This window comes from Marmota monax, unplaced genomic scaffold, assembly GCF_021218885.2.
Source record: "Marmota monax isolate L192 unplaced genomic scaffold, Marmota_monax_Labrador192_F-V1.1 WCK01_AAM20220418_F8-fsc00263, whole genome shotgun sequence".
In the NCBI taxonomy this organism is placed as follows: Eukaryota; Metazoa; Chordata; class Mammalia; order Rodentia; family Sciuridae; genus Marmota; species Marmota monax.
In genome coordinates, this window is record NW_026693408.1 from 1,081,010 (window position 1) to 1,095,727 (window position 14,718).

Below are 14,718 nucleotides of genomic sequence, written 5' to 3' on the forward strand. Positions count from 1 at the left end.
CTGAGCCACATCCCCAGCCCTATTTTGTATTTGATTTAGAGATAGTGAGGCCTTAAGCAACTCAGTGAGACCTAAGTGCTGAGGCTGGCTTTGAACTTGTGATCCTCCTGCCTCAGCCTCCCAAGCCACTGGGATTACAGGCATGTGCTACTGCATGCGGCCCCCAGTCCTTTGAAAATAAATGCCTCACCCTCAACTCCTGCCCAAATCTTTGAGGACGGGTTCCATTAGCTTTCTAAAGCTGGCCTTGAATTTGTTGTCCTGCCATTCGTTGGAGTTGCTGTATTATAGGAGTGGGCCACTAGGCACAGTGTACTCACTGCTTTTTTGGGGGTGTGTGTGTGGGGGATACATTTTAGAGACAGGGTCTCACAGCCCCTTGCTTTTTTTTTTTTTTTGCTGAGGCTGGCTTTGAACTTGCAATCCTCCTATGTTGGCCTCCTGAGCCGCTGGGGATTATGTACCACCACGCCTGGCTTTCACACTGTTTATGAAATTAAAAATAATGTGTGGCAGGTACTTTTTCCACAGGTTCTTCTATCTATCATTTATCCACTCCCATAAATAGATGGTCCTGATTTAAGATGGTTCAACTTGGGTCATTTTTCAACTTTCACTGGTGTACCCCAAAACTAGAGTTTTCCAATAAATCACATGCTTTATATAAAACAGGCTTTGTGTTAGATGAGTGCTCAACTGTAAGCGCATATTGCAGGCAGGCTATGATGTTTGACAGGTTAGGTATAGTATTTTGACTTATCTGGACATAGCCCCATTGTAAATTAAGCAGCACCTCTATAAATAAATGAATGACTTGAGCTTTGATAACAAGCTTAAGGCCATAGCCCCAACTTGTGCAATGCCCACTCAAAAGCATCTTCACCTAAAACCTTGCTCTCCTGGCTATGGACCTCATGGCTCAGAACCCTAAGAGCAAGCTGGAGGGCAGGGTGCCCCAGGCTTCTGTGCAGTTGACACAAACTTTTTGTACACACCAGGGAAAAATAAATGACTTTATTGCATGGCCAACAAGAGGTATTCACAAGGACATGGAAGAGCAAATCTCTAAAGCAGACAAAGCACAAGGATAGATGCTTTGTGCTATAAAGCATTGCACAAATAAAAAATTTTGGGGAGGAGAAAAACTGATTGCATACTAGAGTACAACTGCTATAAAAAAGGATAAATTTGAGAAGTGAAAAATGACAGCGAAATCATGTTTACATATGGACCAAAGTCAGTGATGGAACAAAGCAGATGGAAGAGTTTCAGTCCAGCAGTTAGTTGCAGTTAGTTCATACTAGGTGCTCAACAGCCACTTGGCACACTGTCTTCGGAGCAACAGCCACCAAGTGGAGATCTCATTCTCTGATTCTCTTGGGAAACTTCCCCAGCCTCTGGTGTTCCCTGGAGACCCAGAGTTTGGCACTGTACCTGAGGCTGCCCTCCATGCTGAGGCTCTTGAAGGTGGCTGGCCAGGCCTCAGGAGGCAGTGGATGAGCAGCGCTGCAGCAGCAATGTGTGGCAGTTGTCACACACTCGAACTGGCTTTGGGTAGGAGGGCAGGGCCAACTCGTTGCTGGAACAGGTGTTGCAGAATATGTGCCCACAGTTCCGGCAGTGGTGCTAGAGGACAGGAAAAAGGTAGTCACAGACCCCTAGGGAGATGTGATCTGCATACCCACCCTAATACATTGAGGTCCCTCCCCACAGTGACACTGTCTAGCAATCCCAGTGTTATGGAGATCCTGGTTCATTCTCTGATTGCTGCATTCCAGAGTGGTGACCCAGTGTTTTTAGCCAGCCTTCCTGGGGCGTGAGGGAGTCACTCACTTTATAAAATTGTTGCCATGAACCTCTTAGGTGCTTGGGCTCCTTGAGTATGTGACAGACACCAGGTGGGCAGAGTGGGCATCCTCTGCTCTTACTGGCTCTACAGACTTGTTAGACTAGACCCAGATCTTGAACCAAACCACTCACCTGGGGCCAGTCAGGCCTGCACTGTAGACAGACATGATCGAAAAGGCAGCCTCAAGAAGGGTGTCTCCAGCTCTGAACCTACTGTCCGACACTGGCAAGGACTCTGGCTTTTCCTTTCCCAAAGGATATTAATAGGAGCAGATGTGGACATGGAACCCAAAGGTGTGTGGACGGGGTTGGTAGTGGCAGCGGGACAGGACTTGCCCTTAAATTCCCAGTGTTGCTTTGTTTGCTTTTCCATACTCAGCTTGTTTTGCTGAGGCTGCTCAAGACCCCTTGTATCCTGGGCCAAAGGAGGAGGGCCTAGGAGTCTAACTAGATCCTGGAGGTGGCTATGCAAACAGGCAGATTTACCTGGGGCAAGTGCCCTGACTGGGGCCCCAGTGAGTTTTTGGTGACTTCCCGTGGATTCTGTTTTTGCCTAAATTGGCCAGACTTTGGTCCTGTTGCACACAGAAAATTTGCAATGGTGTACTTCCCTACAGCAGCTGTGTCATGAAAAGGACTGGTGATGAGGGGCCTGTACTGGCCAGGGTCCCCAAAAGTGAGGGGAGCCAGGCTGGACAGTCAGTTGCATAGATACGTTGGGGGGAGAATTGCCCATTTGCAGACCAATGAGTGTGATCACATTTTAACATCCGGTTTGACAAGGAACTAGAGAAAGGGGAATCTCAGTGGGTGACAACTCACCCCTACATACCTTTCTCCGGGAAATGGAGAACTCTTTTTCACACTGCTTACAGTGTGTTGCTTCGTCATCTTTCAGCCAAGTATGACCCTGAGGAGAAAGAAAACCCTGGAATTCCATTTTATGTCTTGGCCTCTGATGGGAGAGAAATTACCTGTGTTTGGCTGCATCCACTGTCTCTCCCTAATCACATCTGGTTTCCTTGTGAGGCATTGCTGCTTTCCTGCCAGATGTGGCCTCATACAAGCTGTAATGTAGGGAACTGCTATGACTGCAGTTGTCATTCATGTGTTCCAGATGGTGCCTGCCCTCTCAGCCTTCTGGTCTGCCTCCCACTGGGCCTTAAAAGATTCTCTAGCATCCTGTTACTTTGAGCCTCTCCCTTGCCCTTTCAATAAATCCCTTTGGCTGACATCACCAGAGTCAGTTTCTGGTGCTTGCTTCTCTTAAGCCATGCCTGAGACACTATCCAGAGTAACTACCTGAACTAATAGAAGGAAGACGGGTAATATCTGAGTGGGACCAGGACAACTGGTGACATGGGTCCCTGGGGAGATGTGCAGCATGTCCTCATGAATGCCCAACCCCCACCCTCAGCCCTGGGAAGCAGCTTAGCTCAGTTGTAGAGGAGGCATCTGGGGCTTTGAAAGATGAATTTTGGAAGACTTTCTCTGGGAAAATAGGACATGTCTTTTATTCAGCCTTAGGGACTGGGGTCAGAAATGATGCACTTTTCTGGCCCTTTAGTATCTGTTGGACATAACAGCAGGCCCTTGGGGCTACCAAATGTGTGCCCAGGATGCATCCCACCTCAAAAGAGCTCAAAGTAGCTCCAGGGTCCTGTTCTATGATTTTATCCTCCCTCTAAACAGTTAAGCTGTCACTGCTGTACACTTCTACATATGGTGGGGGATATAAAGGCAGGTGTCTTATAAAAATTACAGCCAAGGAATTTTCAGTTTGTAAGGGAGGGTTGATTTTGTTTTGTTCCCTTGTGCTGGGGATGGAACTCAAGGCTTCATACACATTGAGTGTTGTACCACTAAGCCACATCCCCAGCCCTGGGGACAAAGTAAACTTATGTTACATAGAAGTTCATACTGCTGTTAGTTGCTGTGACAGTTTTTGCTTCTCACCTACTATTGTACATGGAAGTTAGATACAGCAATGTTGAGAGTCTCTGTTCTGGACACACAAAGGGTGACAGATGGAGGAGGACTGCTTTGGCACTGCTGCCAAAGCAGAATGGAGTCAGAAAAGCTCCTGCAAACAGGGGGGCTGCCCTGCTTTGAATAGCCTGCCCTGGGAGTGATGGCAAGCCTAGAAAGTTTGCCTTTGCTCCCATTCTCCACAGCTAGCACACACATGGATTCCCTGCTTGTTCCCGTTCTTAAGTGGTATGTCGCATTCTGCCGTCCCCAGAATTATCTAGAATCTTTCAGTTGTCCAGAAACAACTCAGGATTTGGTTTAAAGTTCCCGGAAGTGACATGGTGCTCTGCAATGGGGCCTATATCATGATCTCTGGTTCTTAATCTGGGGGGGAAAATTCCAGCTTTCTTCCTTCTACATTTTCCTTCCTCTGGGGTACCTGTCATCTAGGCCTATTTTAAAGGTACAGCTGATGGCAAAGGAACTGCAATCAGAAGATCTAGGTTCCAGCTCACACTTGTCCACTTGTTAGTCATTGCCACTGTCAAGTGACATGAAACTCTTGTCTTTACCTCCACTGCCTCAACCACGTTCTCATCTGATTGGGGAACACATAAATGCACATACTCATGGCAATTCTTATGCTAATAACATAATCTAATACCTTAAGTGCCTTATTTACTTCTTTTATGTCTTCCATCTTCAGCTTGGACCTGGAGGGCAAAAAAGAGATAATTTTGTAGCAATGAGAGGTTCTAGAATTTTAACAAAACTGCAGTGACTGTGGGCTCTGTGAAAACACTAGGACTAAGAAGTGTCATCCCAGACACTTCATCACACTGGCTTATGTGTAAATAAAATGAAACACTCTTTTGAGGCTGAGCTTGGAATCAAATCTGGGCCAAGAACAGACTGTAGCCTGCAAGGATTTGAAAAGATTTTAAAGTGGTTCCAATCATTTAAAAATTGATAATGATCTCATAGAAGCCCAGGTTTCTGGCTTCTTTGGATCTGTGACGTGCTTGCAGTAGGGAAAGGCTTGGTTTCTCTCAATTCTCCCTGGCCAGTATTCCAAGAGGCAGGCTCAAAAGGCATGGTCTTGTTTGTTTTGGAACTGAGGATTTAATTCAAGGGCACTTAACCATTGAGCTATACCTCTGGCCTCTTTTTTTTTTTTAATTTTGAGACAGGAGGGCTGGGGAGATAGCTTGGTTGGTAGATTGCTTGTCCAACATTAACAAGGCCCTGGATTCAATCCCCAGCACCCCCCACCCCCAACACACACCAAAAAAAAAAAAAAAAAAAAATTGAGACAGGGTCTCCAAGTTGTCCAGGCCAGCCTTGAACTTGCAGTCCTCCTACTTTGGCCTCCCAAGTTGCTGGAATTACAGGCTTGTAAATGACCACACTTGGCTGGTCATTTGTTCTTGCTTCATTCATTCTCCACTCTGTTGTTAGGAATAATTATTTAGTTGTTCACATAAGAGACAGGACTGAACATGGTCTAAATTGGCAGAACTAAATCAAATAAAATCAAACTATGCATTTGCAGTTTGGGGGAAGTCTGAGCCTTTCTTAAAAGCTGAGATCAATCTAAATTGACATTAGATTAGGGGCTGGGATGTGGCTCAAGCGGTAGCACGCTCGCCTGGCATGCGTGCGGCCTGGGTTCGATCCTCAGCACCACATACAAAGATGTTGTCCACTGAAAACTAAAAATAAATAAATATTAAAATTTTCTCTCTCTCTCTCCCCTAAAAAATAAATAAATAAATAAATTGACATTAGATTAGACTGTCAAAATGGCAGGTCTCTGGGGGAAACAGGCCAGATTGCTAAATGAGGGATTAGAAAATAGCATCAGGCATTCACTACTGATCCTGCAGACAGCTCCTTCCCTCCCCTATTCAGTTGCAGAAATAGGCCAGCACGCTGACAGGATCAGAGACAGTCCAGATGGACAGGCTTTGGCAAATTAGGTCATGATGGCAGTCTGAACACACAAGAATTCTGGAAAACACAACTCAGGAAGCACCCAAAAGTCGCCAAGATACAGGAACTTTCTTAGCTGGTAATGGGGTCTGAGAACAGGTTTTTCCTCTTCTGGCACCTGGTACTGGCTTGCAGGAGGGAGAAAGAACAAGGGGAGACAGCATGAAAGCAACTCCTGAGATGGTCCTGTCTGGGTTGCACGTGCCTGACCTTGCAAAAGCTACAGAACTCAGCTGTGAGCAGCATGGTGACTGGGACATTTCCAAGATCAAAGGCCACTGACATTTTTGAGGTCTCTGGCTCATTAGAAGGGTAAATTCTAGCTGTGCCTTGAGTTTGTCCAGTGTGAGAGGACAGGTAGGAGGAAGCATGGTGCACGCTCCTGGCTGCAAACCCAAGTGGCCTGCTCTGGCCATCCCCAAGTTCCAAGTCTGCTTCTGGTGAGTGTTCCTGAGGTGCCTGAAGAACTGGCCTGTGATTGGAAAACAAGGAAAGACATTTGGCTCTGCCATTTCTCAAGGAACTGCCCCCAGTGGGGCAGAGGCCAGAGCAAGATGATTACCCAGCCAGCTGAGAGCATTGCAGGACACTCAGCCCCAGAAGATGGCAGGGATGAGGGTAGGAGGGGGCTAAGCAGCAGCCCTAAGCTTGTCTAAGCCCACACTCACAGACGGTGGGTGAGGATGGAGAATAGGCAGCATCTTCATCTGCATGTAGGAATATACAGAATATGTTCCCACCAGACCTGTCTTTTATTTTTATTTTTTACTATACTGGTGAATAAAACTAAGGGCACTCTACTACTAAGTTACATTCCTGTCCTCTTGTATTTTTTAAATTTTGAGATGAGGTCTTGCTAAGTTGCTGAAGCTAGCCTTGAACTTGTAATCCTGTTTTGGCCCCCTGAGCAGCTGGGAATACAAGTGTGTGCCACCATGCCTCTTATTTTTCTTAAAAAATGGAAGACCTTTGCTGGGCACATGCCTGTAATCCCAATGGCTTGGGAGGCTGAGATAGGAGGATTGCGAGTTCAAAGACAGCCTCAGCAATGGTGAGGCGCTAAGCAACCAGTAAGACTTTTTGTCTCTAAATAAAATACAAAATAGGGCTGGGAATGTGGCTCAGTTGTTGAGTGCCCCTCAGTTCAATCCCTGGTACCAAAAAAAAAAAAAAAGAAAAAAGACCTTTGACCTTTCTATACTGAGAAGAAAAAAATTCCAAGTTTGTACACACCCACATGCAACATGAGTGTTTCTAGCTTATTCTAATTTTCGTTCCCATCCATGGACCTGTGATGGCCACATAACACCTCAGCCCAAGCTATGCTGGTTACCAGGCCCCTATCTCTATGGTCATGGCACTTGTGTTAAGTGATAGTCCAAGACTTTGGAGAGCAGAAAGTAAACTCCTCAGGTCTCTGGGAGCTATGCAGAAAGAGGAACTTCCTCTGATAAGTGGTCCCACTGGGTACCATCTTGCCCCTGTGGGGGCTAGACACACCCGTGAGGTATATAATAGGACAGCAGAGGTAGGAGGTAGACTGACTCCTGATTTTTTTTTTTTAAGCCAGTTTGAGTTGGATTTCTATCACTTGCAACCAAGACAGACTTAACCCATAAGAAGAAATATCTTATCTATCCACTCTTTGAAAACTGAATTATTGTAGAAATGGACAAGGTCTAAAATCTGCAGTGTGACCTATTTCCAGGGCCATGTGTGCAGAGCAATCTATCCAGACTGGGACACTGGGACACTGTGTAACCCTGTCAAGGCTACCAGGGTCTGTGCACCATCAGAACCTGGCAGAAAAGAGCCTCTGGTGGATCCAAGTGTCAACTCCCAGAAAAGGCAGGTGGGCAGGGCTGGCCAGTGTGCTGGCTGCATGGCAGTCTTTCTTAAACCACCTCTGTTCACTCTGGCCTGACTGTAAGTTGACCCAGCATCATCCTTAGGATCTAGATGTTAAGTTTGTGAACATGAGTGTTCTGGTCAATAGAAAAGAATATTCACAATAAATTAATCAATAGCTGATTAAAATCCCCATAGTTGATATCAGGGCTTGATTCCCTAGAGGCCTGACTTCCTAGGAGGTCACCCTTGAAAGCAGACAGGCCTCCTGAATAGCGCTGCCTCCTCCTAACAACAGGAAATAGGTTTGGGTGAGGTGGGCAGACTGGACTTGTGTGATACTTCTAATGGAGAGGCTACAGCAAGCCTGCTAGACCCAGCCCTGTGCACCAGGGGAAGGTGGGGGAATCAGGATTCTTACTGGCTGAGGTGCAGTCCCATTTCCTGGAGGGCTTGTTCTTGCTCATCACAGACCTTCTGTAACTCTACCTTCTCCTCTTGGAGTTCTCGCAGCTCCTAAAATGGATAAGCCAGGTCTGATATAGAATCACATTGTCACTGCACACCACTTAAGATTTAGTAGCCAGATCAACAAGAAGATCAGATTTTTTTTTTTTTTTTGGGTGCCTGGAGATTGTACCCAGGCTTTTGTGCTAAGTAAGTACTCCACCACTGAGCTACACCAACAGCCCTTTTCACTTTATTTTGAGACAGGGTCTTGCTAAGTTGCCCAGGCTGGCTTTGAACTTGCGATCCGGCTGCCTCGACCTCTGCAGTAGCTGAAATTACAGATGTGTGCCACCACATGTGGCTATATCAGAAAATCTTGCAAGAGCAAAATGTCGTTTGTTGCATTATTGTCATTTAAGACATTAGTGGATTATTTTTCACCCGCTTATTAAGAATGGGAAGCTGAAAAGTGAGTGCTATTGTAGGGGCTCTCAGCTGGGGACAGGGACATGGGACAGAGAATAACCACATTAAAAACAGTTATCCTTACAAGGCAAGTAAGGCTTTGCCTGGGCTTCTATTAAAGACAGACATTTTTATTTGTTTATTTGGTGATGCTGGGTATTGAACCCAGGACCTTGTGCATGCGAGGCAAGCACTCTACCAACTGAGGTATATCCCCAGCCCAAGACAGATATTTTTTAAAAGCAGCTATTTTAAAAAGTATATAGATGAGTCTTATACAAAACTATATGAAGGTGCTGGGTGCAGTGGTTATATACCCGTAATGCCAGCAGCTGGAGGCTGAGGTAGAATACCAAGTTTGAGTCCACTTAAGACTGTATGAAAAGCTATGTGAGGGAGGGAAGCTCAATGGAGGACACAGACTGTGATCTGGGACCAGCACACCTGGCAAGGCCAGAATGGAGACACAGGGTTTTTGGGCTGATGGGAACAACAATGAGACTTAGACCAAGCAGTGAGCAGCTTCCCCAGACATGCCCCCCTGTACCTTGGGAACCTACAACCTATCAAGGGCTCAAAGGCATCCTGAGGCTTATTGGTGATGTCAGACACATTGTTTCTTTTGTTGGGGGACGGGTGGAGGAGGTATTTCAAATACAGACCAAAATATTTTGAGGAGGAATAGAGGAATATGTTCTGTGATGCAGCATAACTTTCTAAAGGTCCCCTCTTATCCTCTACTTCCTCCCTCATCCCCTCTGAGTCCTGCAGAACCTTTCCCTTCTGCAGCAACTTAAGACACTTTCTAACGGCAACCAAGAGAACCTCTTGGCTCTAACTGCATAGCAGTATCTACTACCTCATCAATGCACAAAACCTAGGTCTGGAAGCTGTGTTGGTGACAACGGACCCTTGTGACTGGAAGGTATGGTGAAGGCAGTGCACTTTTTTGGCTCAATCCTGCTTGGGAACCTGTTGTATGACCCCCCCCCCCCCCAACAAGGGAAGACCTCTGCAAGTCACAGTACACCAGGCTGGAACTAACTTTATCCAGAATGGTAGAAACTTCTGGGAAGCTGGCTGACTATATTAGGGAAAACATTTTCAGATTACCTCGTAGTTTCCTGAGAGGTGTCCAATTCTATAACCAGGCAGTGATGCCGTACTAGCACCCCCTCTTCTCTTGCTCACTGAAGCCTCAGGATCCAGGACATATCTTCAAACAAGTTGGGGCCTCCAGAGGACAGAGGTGATACCAGGGAAAATGTATGCCTCAGGTTTTCCCTAGGGCTTATTTTGGGCTCTGGTTCAGTCTGCTTCCTAGAGATGACCTGACTCTGGACAGAGTGGCTGGCCAACCTCTGGGGTGAAAGTATAGACTGGCATATGTTCAAAAATATTGAACTCTCCTACAATACTCTAGTTTTCTTTCTGCAAATCTGCCACTGGCTCTCCACCAGTAGATGGTGATTGTTCTCAAATGAAATGGACTGCTGGCCTGAAAGGTACCCTGCCAAGTCTCCTGGGCTGTCTTTGCTCATTATTCAAGCCTCTGCTTGTCAGTTTTTCTCTTCCCAGATCCTCTGCCTCACTGTGAGGAAACCCTCCTGTTTTATTCTTTTCATAGCACTTAACATTCTCTGAGCTTATATGGTTGGTGGCTTATTGACTTATGATTTGTCTGTACCTTTTCCTCAGATGCTTTGCTGGGTTGGGAACAGCAAAAACAAACCCTGGAACAGGGCCTGGCTCCCACACAAAGGGCACATGGAGGAGTAGGCAGGAGCATCTCTTTAGCAGAGGAGCATGGGGACTGCTGGATGCTCTTTTTCTCTCAAGGAAATTTCACCTTACCTTCTTTAATCCTTCTACTTGCTGTAGTTCTGTTCGGAGCAGAGAGGAGGTGTCTTTTTCATGCTGTAATTCTCGCTGAAGAGCTTGTCTTTGCTCTTTTTCTGATTTCAACTCTTTCTCTAGACTTGAACTGTTTTCCCAAAACAAAACCAGTTAGTCTCAATGGAGGTTTTTCATAGAAGATTCACAATTCACTCCACAGGGAAGGGAGTACCACCTGAATTTCCACAGGGGCATCTAAGCCCTTCAACAAGGTAGTGAAGTCAGGTTTCCTTTTCCCTAAGGGTCACCTGCACTTCCATAAGGACTAGGAATGCTAGTATTCACACCACACTGAATACTCTTCCTGAGATAGAGACCTGAGGGTCAAGAAAATTCAGTATTTATTCTGCTTATGATAGCCTATAGACAGCCAAGAATATGGGAGGAAGGAAGCAGAAGAAGGTGATCAAGGTCAGAGATGACATTCCACTTAAATCCTGACTCTTCTCTCTCACCAGTTGAGTGGTCCTGGGTGGGGTCCCTGGAATCTGCTTCTAATATCGTTCGTCACATGGGGAAGAGCTATGTCTTTTCACTCATTATTGTTTTTACACTTAGCATATATGATCTCATCCTAATCCTACATTTGCTGGGTAAACTCTGGGGTAGAACACTATTGGTTCCCAATTCTTCCTGGAGATGAGAAAAAAGATTGGAAGCCACTTTCCCAGTCCTCCCCAGCATGCTTCTGCCTACCATTGCTCGTGAAGTTGTGACAGCTGCAGCTGCAAGGCGCTGACCCTCCCGCCGAGCTCCTGCTGCAGCTTGTGGCTCCGCTCCTCTGCCCCCTGTCTTGCCCTTTCAGAATGCTGTAACCTAGAGGCAAGCACACGCATGGACTCCATCTTTGTAAGGAAAGGGTCATCTCAGTTTAAGGTACAATTATCACTGGCTTGAATATTTCCTTTTTTTTTTTTTTTTAATGAGTCAGTCTTGCTATGTTACCCAGGCTGGTACTGAACTCTTGGGTTAATGCAGTCCTTCGGCCTTCTGAATAGTTTTCTCTCTCTCTCTCTCTCTCTGTGTGCATGTTAGTGTTACAGAAAATTGAGTTCAGGGCTTCAAGTATGCCAGGCAAGTGCCTTATCACTAAGCTACACCCCCAGCCCAGTGAATTTTTTCTTTTAAACACCCCCAGCCCAGTGAATTTTTTCTTTTAAAACTAACTTACAGTCTAACTGACTTGTGTGTGTATATGTAGAGTCTTAGCACCTGTATAACAAGACACAGATACTCCACAACCAAGATACACAACAGTTATATCACTCCAAAACCCTAGTTTTGTCCCACTGTAATCACACCCTCTCTCCATCCCAAACTTGTGGCAACCACTGATCTGTTCTGGGACACTATGGCATTACTTTTTTGAGAATGATATAAATGGAATTATACTTTATGGAACTTTTTAAGACTGGTTTCTTTTTCTTGGAACAATATCTTTGAGATCGACAAAATTTTTTGTGTCAGTGATTTATTCCTTTTAATTGCTGAGTTATATTTCATTGTATAATTGTACCAGTTTGTTTATCTACTCATCCAATGAAGGACACTGGGATTGGTTCTAGTTTTTGACAATATGAATAGAGCTGCTGTAAATATTTGTGTAGTGGTTTTTGTATGGATGTAAGTTTCATTTCTCTTTCGAATATGTCTAGGAGCACAATTATTGGGTCATGTGATAAAGATATTAGTTTTTTTTTGTGGGGGGCGGGTACTAGGGATTGAACTCAGGGGTACTCAACCACTGAGCCACATCCCCAGCCTTTTTTTTTTTTTTGTATTTTATTTAGAGACAGGTTCACACTGAGTTGCTTAGTGCCTCGCTCTTGGTGAGGCTGGCTTTGAACTTGAGATCCTCCTGCCTTAGCTTCCAGAGCCACTGGGATTACAGCTGTGAGCCACCGTGTGGCACAGATGTTTAGTCTATTTTCCAAAGTGGTTGTGCCACTTTGTGTCCCATTAATTATGTATGAGAATTCCAACTGCTCTGTGTCCTCATCAGCACTTGGTACTGTCATTAAAAAAAAAAAAAAAATTAGCTGGGTATGGTACTACTTTCTTATAGTCCCAGGTACTCAGGAGGCTGAGGTGGGAGGATCACTTAAGGACATTCTGGACAACATAGTGAGACCTGGTTTCAAAAAAGAAAAAACAAAACAAAACAAAAAAAAACTAGCTGTTCTGATAGATATGTGGGATCTCATCATTTTACTGTTCATTTCTCTAATGGCTATTGATACTGAATATCTTTTCATGTACTTATGTTCTGTTCGTATGTCCTCTGGTGAATATCTGTTTAAAACTTTTGCCCATTTTTTTTTTTTTTAGTTGTATTGGACACAATACCTTTATTTTATTTATTTATTTTTATGTGGTGCTGAGAATCGAACCCAGGGCCTTGCATGTGCTAAGTGAACATTCCACCACTGAGCCACAACCCCAGCCCCACTTCTGCCCATTTTTAAATCAGATTGTTTGCTTGAGTTTTTAAGAGTTCTTTATAAATTCTGGATACAAGTTCTTTGTCATATGTGATCTGTAAATTTTCTCCAAATTTACATCTCGCCTTTTTATTCTCCTATGTCTTTCACAGAATGAAAGTTTAAAATTTTGATAGTCTAATTTATCAAGTTTTTCTCCTATGAATTATGCTTTTATGCTACACCTGCAAAAAAGATCTCTTTACCTACCCTAACATTATGAAGATTTTTTATGTTTTATTCTAAAAGTTTTATAGTTTTTAGTTTTACACTGAAATTTACGATCCATTTTCAGTTAACTGTTATAGACACATGAGGTGTAGACTGAGGTTCCTTGCTTTGCGTATGGGTATCAATTGTTCCAATATCATTTACTGAAAAGACTCTCCTTTCTGTACTTGTACTCTCACTTTTGTAAAAACAAGTTAAGCATATTTGTGTGGTCTATTTTTGGAATTTACTGTGATCCACTGATGACTTGATATATAAATGTGAAATATCAAATATCAGCGAGAAGGCACTCATTATATGGTTCTAACCCCTGAGAGGACAATTTGATTTCACAGTGACCAAAAGGCAGATTAACTGATTATGTGCTTAGGTCACACTGCTGCATCCAGTCCTCTTGTTGGGCAAGATTATGAGTCTGGAAAAGGGAAGTCACCTCAACTTGTCTGTACTCCTAAGAGGCACTATGAGTAGGGTTCTAGGCCCCCAAAATGCCTATCATGTTCTAGGGATGGACTGTCTGCCAGGGGAAGTGATTACCTTTCTTCCATTTGTTTCATGCTAGACATAACTTGATTTGTTTTTCCTTCATAAGATGTGATGGCTTCATTCTTCTGTTGTAAACTGCTCTCTGCATTCTAAAAAAGCAAGGAAAAGGGTTCACATTGCTGCCCATCTTTCCCCCTATGTCTGTTCCACATTATAAATAGGGTCTAAATGTTAACCTTGCATGTTTTAACACTTTAAAGAATACTGCATTAATTGCTGCTCTTCCCTAGATCCTTGGAAGACAAATTAAGTCAAGGTTCTTAGCTCTGCTAACAGGAAGAAGAGCAAAGAGGGAGGTACTGGAATCTGCCCCTCCATAGCTAGAGCAGACTCAAAGTGTTCCTGAGCTGTCCCCTGTGCCAGGAAAATCTGCCAATTCATCTGACACCTCCTTTCAGCTGTCTCAAGGGAGGCAATGATAGTCCCATTTCTCCCATTAAAAGAGGGACGCTTAGAAAGAGAAAGCAAGTAGCTGAAGGTTAGAGGGCACATGAGGAGTGAGGCTGGGTTTACTCCCACACCTGTATGACTTTCTCAGTTTAGGCTTTTAATCACAACACATTACAAGTAACCAGGAGGGGGCACTCTTTTATGTTTACAAGTGACACCTTGAAAATAAAAGGACACAGACAGGCTGAAGAGACATTAGTCCTAATAAATTCCTGAATAACATCCAGCCTATACTCTCTGACCGCCTACTCAGAAGGCTGAGGCAGGAGAATCCCAAGTTTGAGGCTAGCCTCAGCAACTTAGCAAGACCCAGTCTCATATTAAAATTTAAAAGGGCTGGGGATGTGTAGCTCAGAGGCAGAATGCTCCAGGGTTCAATCCCCAATACTACAATAAAACAAAACAAAATTAAAATAAAATAAACACTATGTGGTATTTCTTTTTAAAAAATTTTTTATTAATTATTGATGGACCTTTATTTATTTATTTGTTTATATGTGGTGCTGAGAATTGAACTCAGTGCCTCACGCATGCTAGGCAA

The 14,718-nt window shown here is 44.3% G+C and overlaps 1 protein-coding gene across 7 annotated transcripts in view; it reads right to left on the minus strand.

Annotated features, from left to right (window-relative positions):
• Window positions 1-999: 999 nt before the first annotated feature.
• The window catches only part of Rufy1 (RUN and FYVE domain containing 1), a 58,530-nt gene continuing 44,811 nt past the window's right edge, over window positions 1,000-14,718 (minus strand). For 5 of the 7 annotated variants that reach the window (XM_058583364.1, XM_058583361.1, XM_058583366.1 and 2 more), the window contains 5 exons: window positions 13,719-13,816; window positions 11,167-11,286; window positions 10,429-10,558; window positions 8,081-8,175; window positions 4,540-6,283 (listed from right to left, as the gene is read on the minus strand). In XM_058583364.1, coding sequence (XP_058439347.1) covers window positions 5,884-6,283; window positions 8,081-8,175; window positions 10,429-10,558; window positions 11,167-11,286; window positions 13,719-13,816 — 843 coding nt within the window. In that variant the 3' untranslated portion in view covers window positions 4,540-5,883. The other 2 variants (XM_046457059.2, XM_046457060.2) reach the window with 2 other exon arrangements.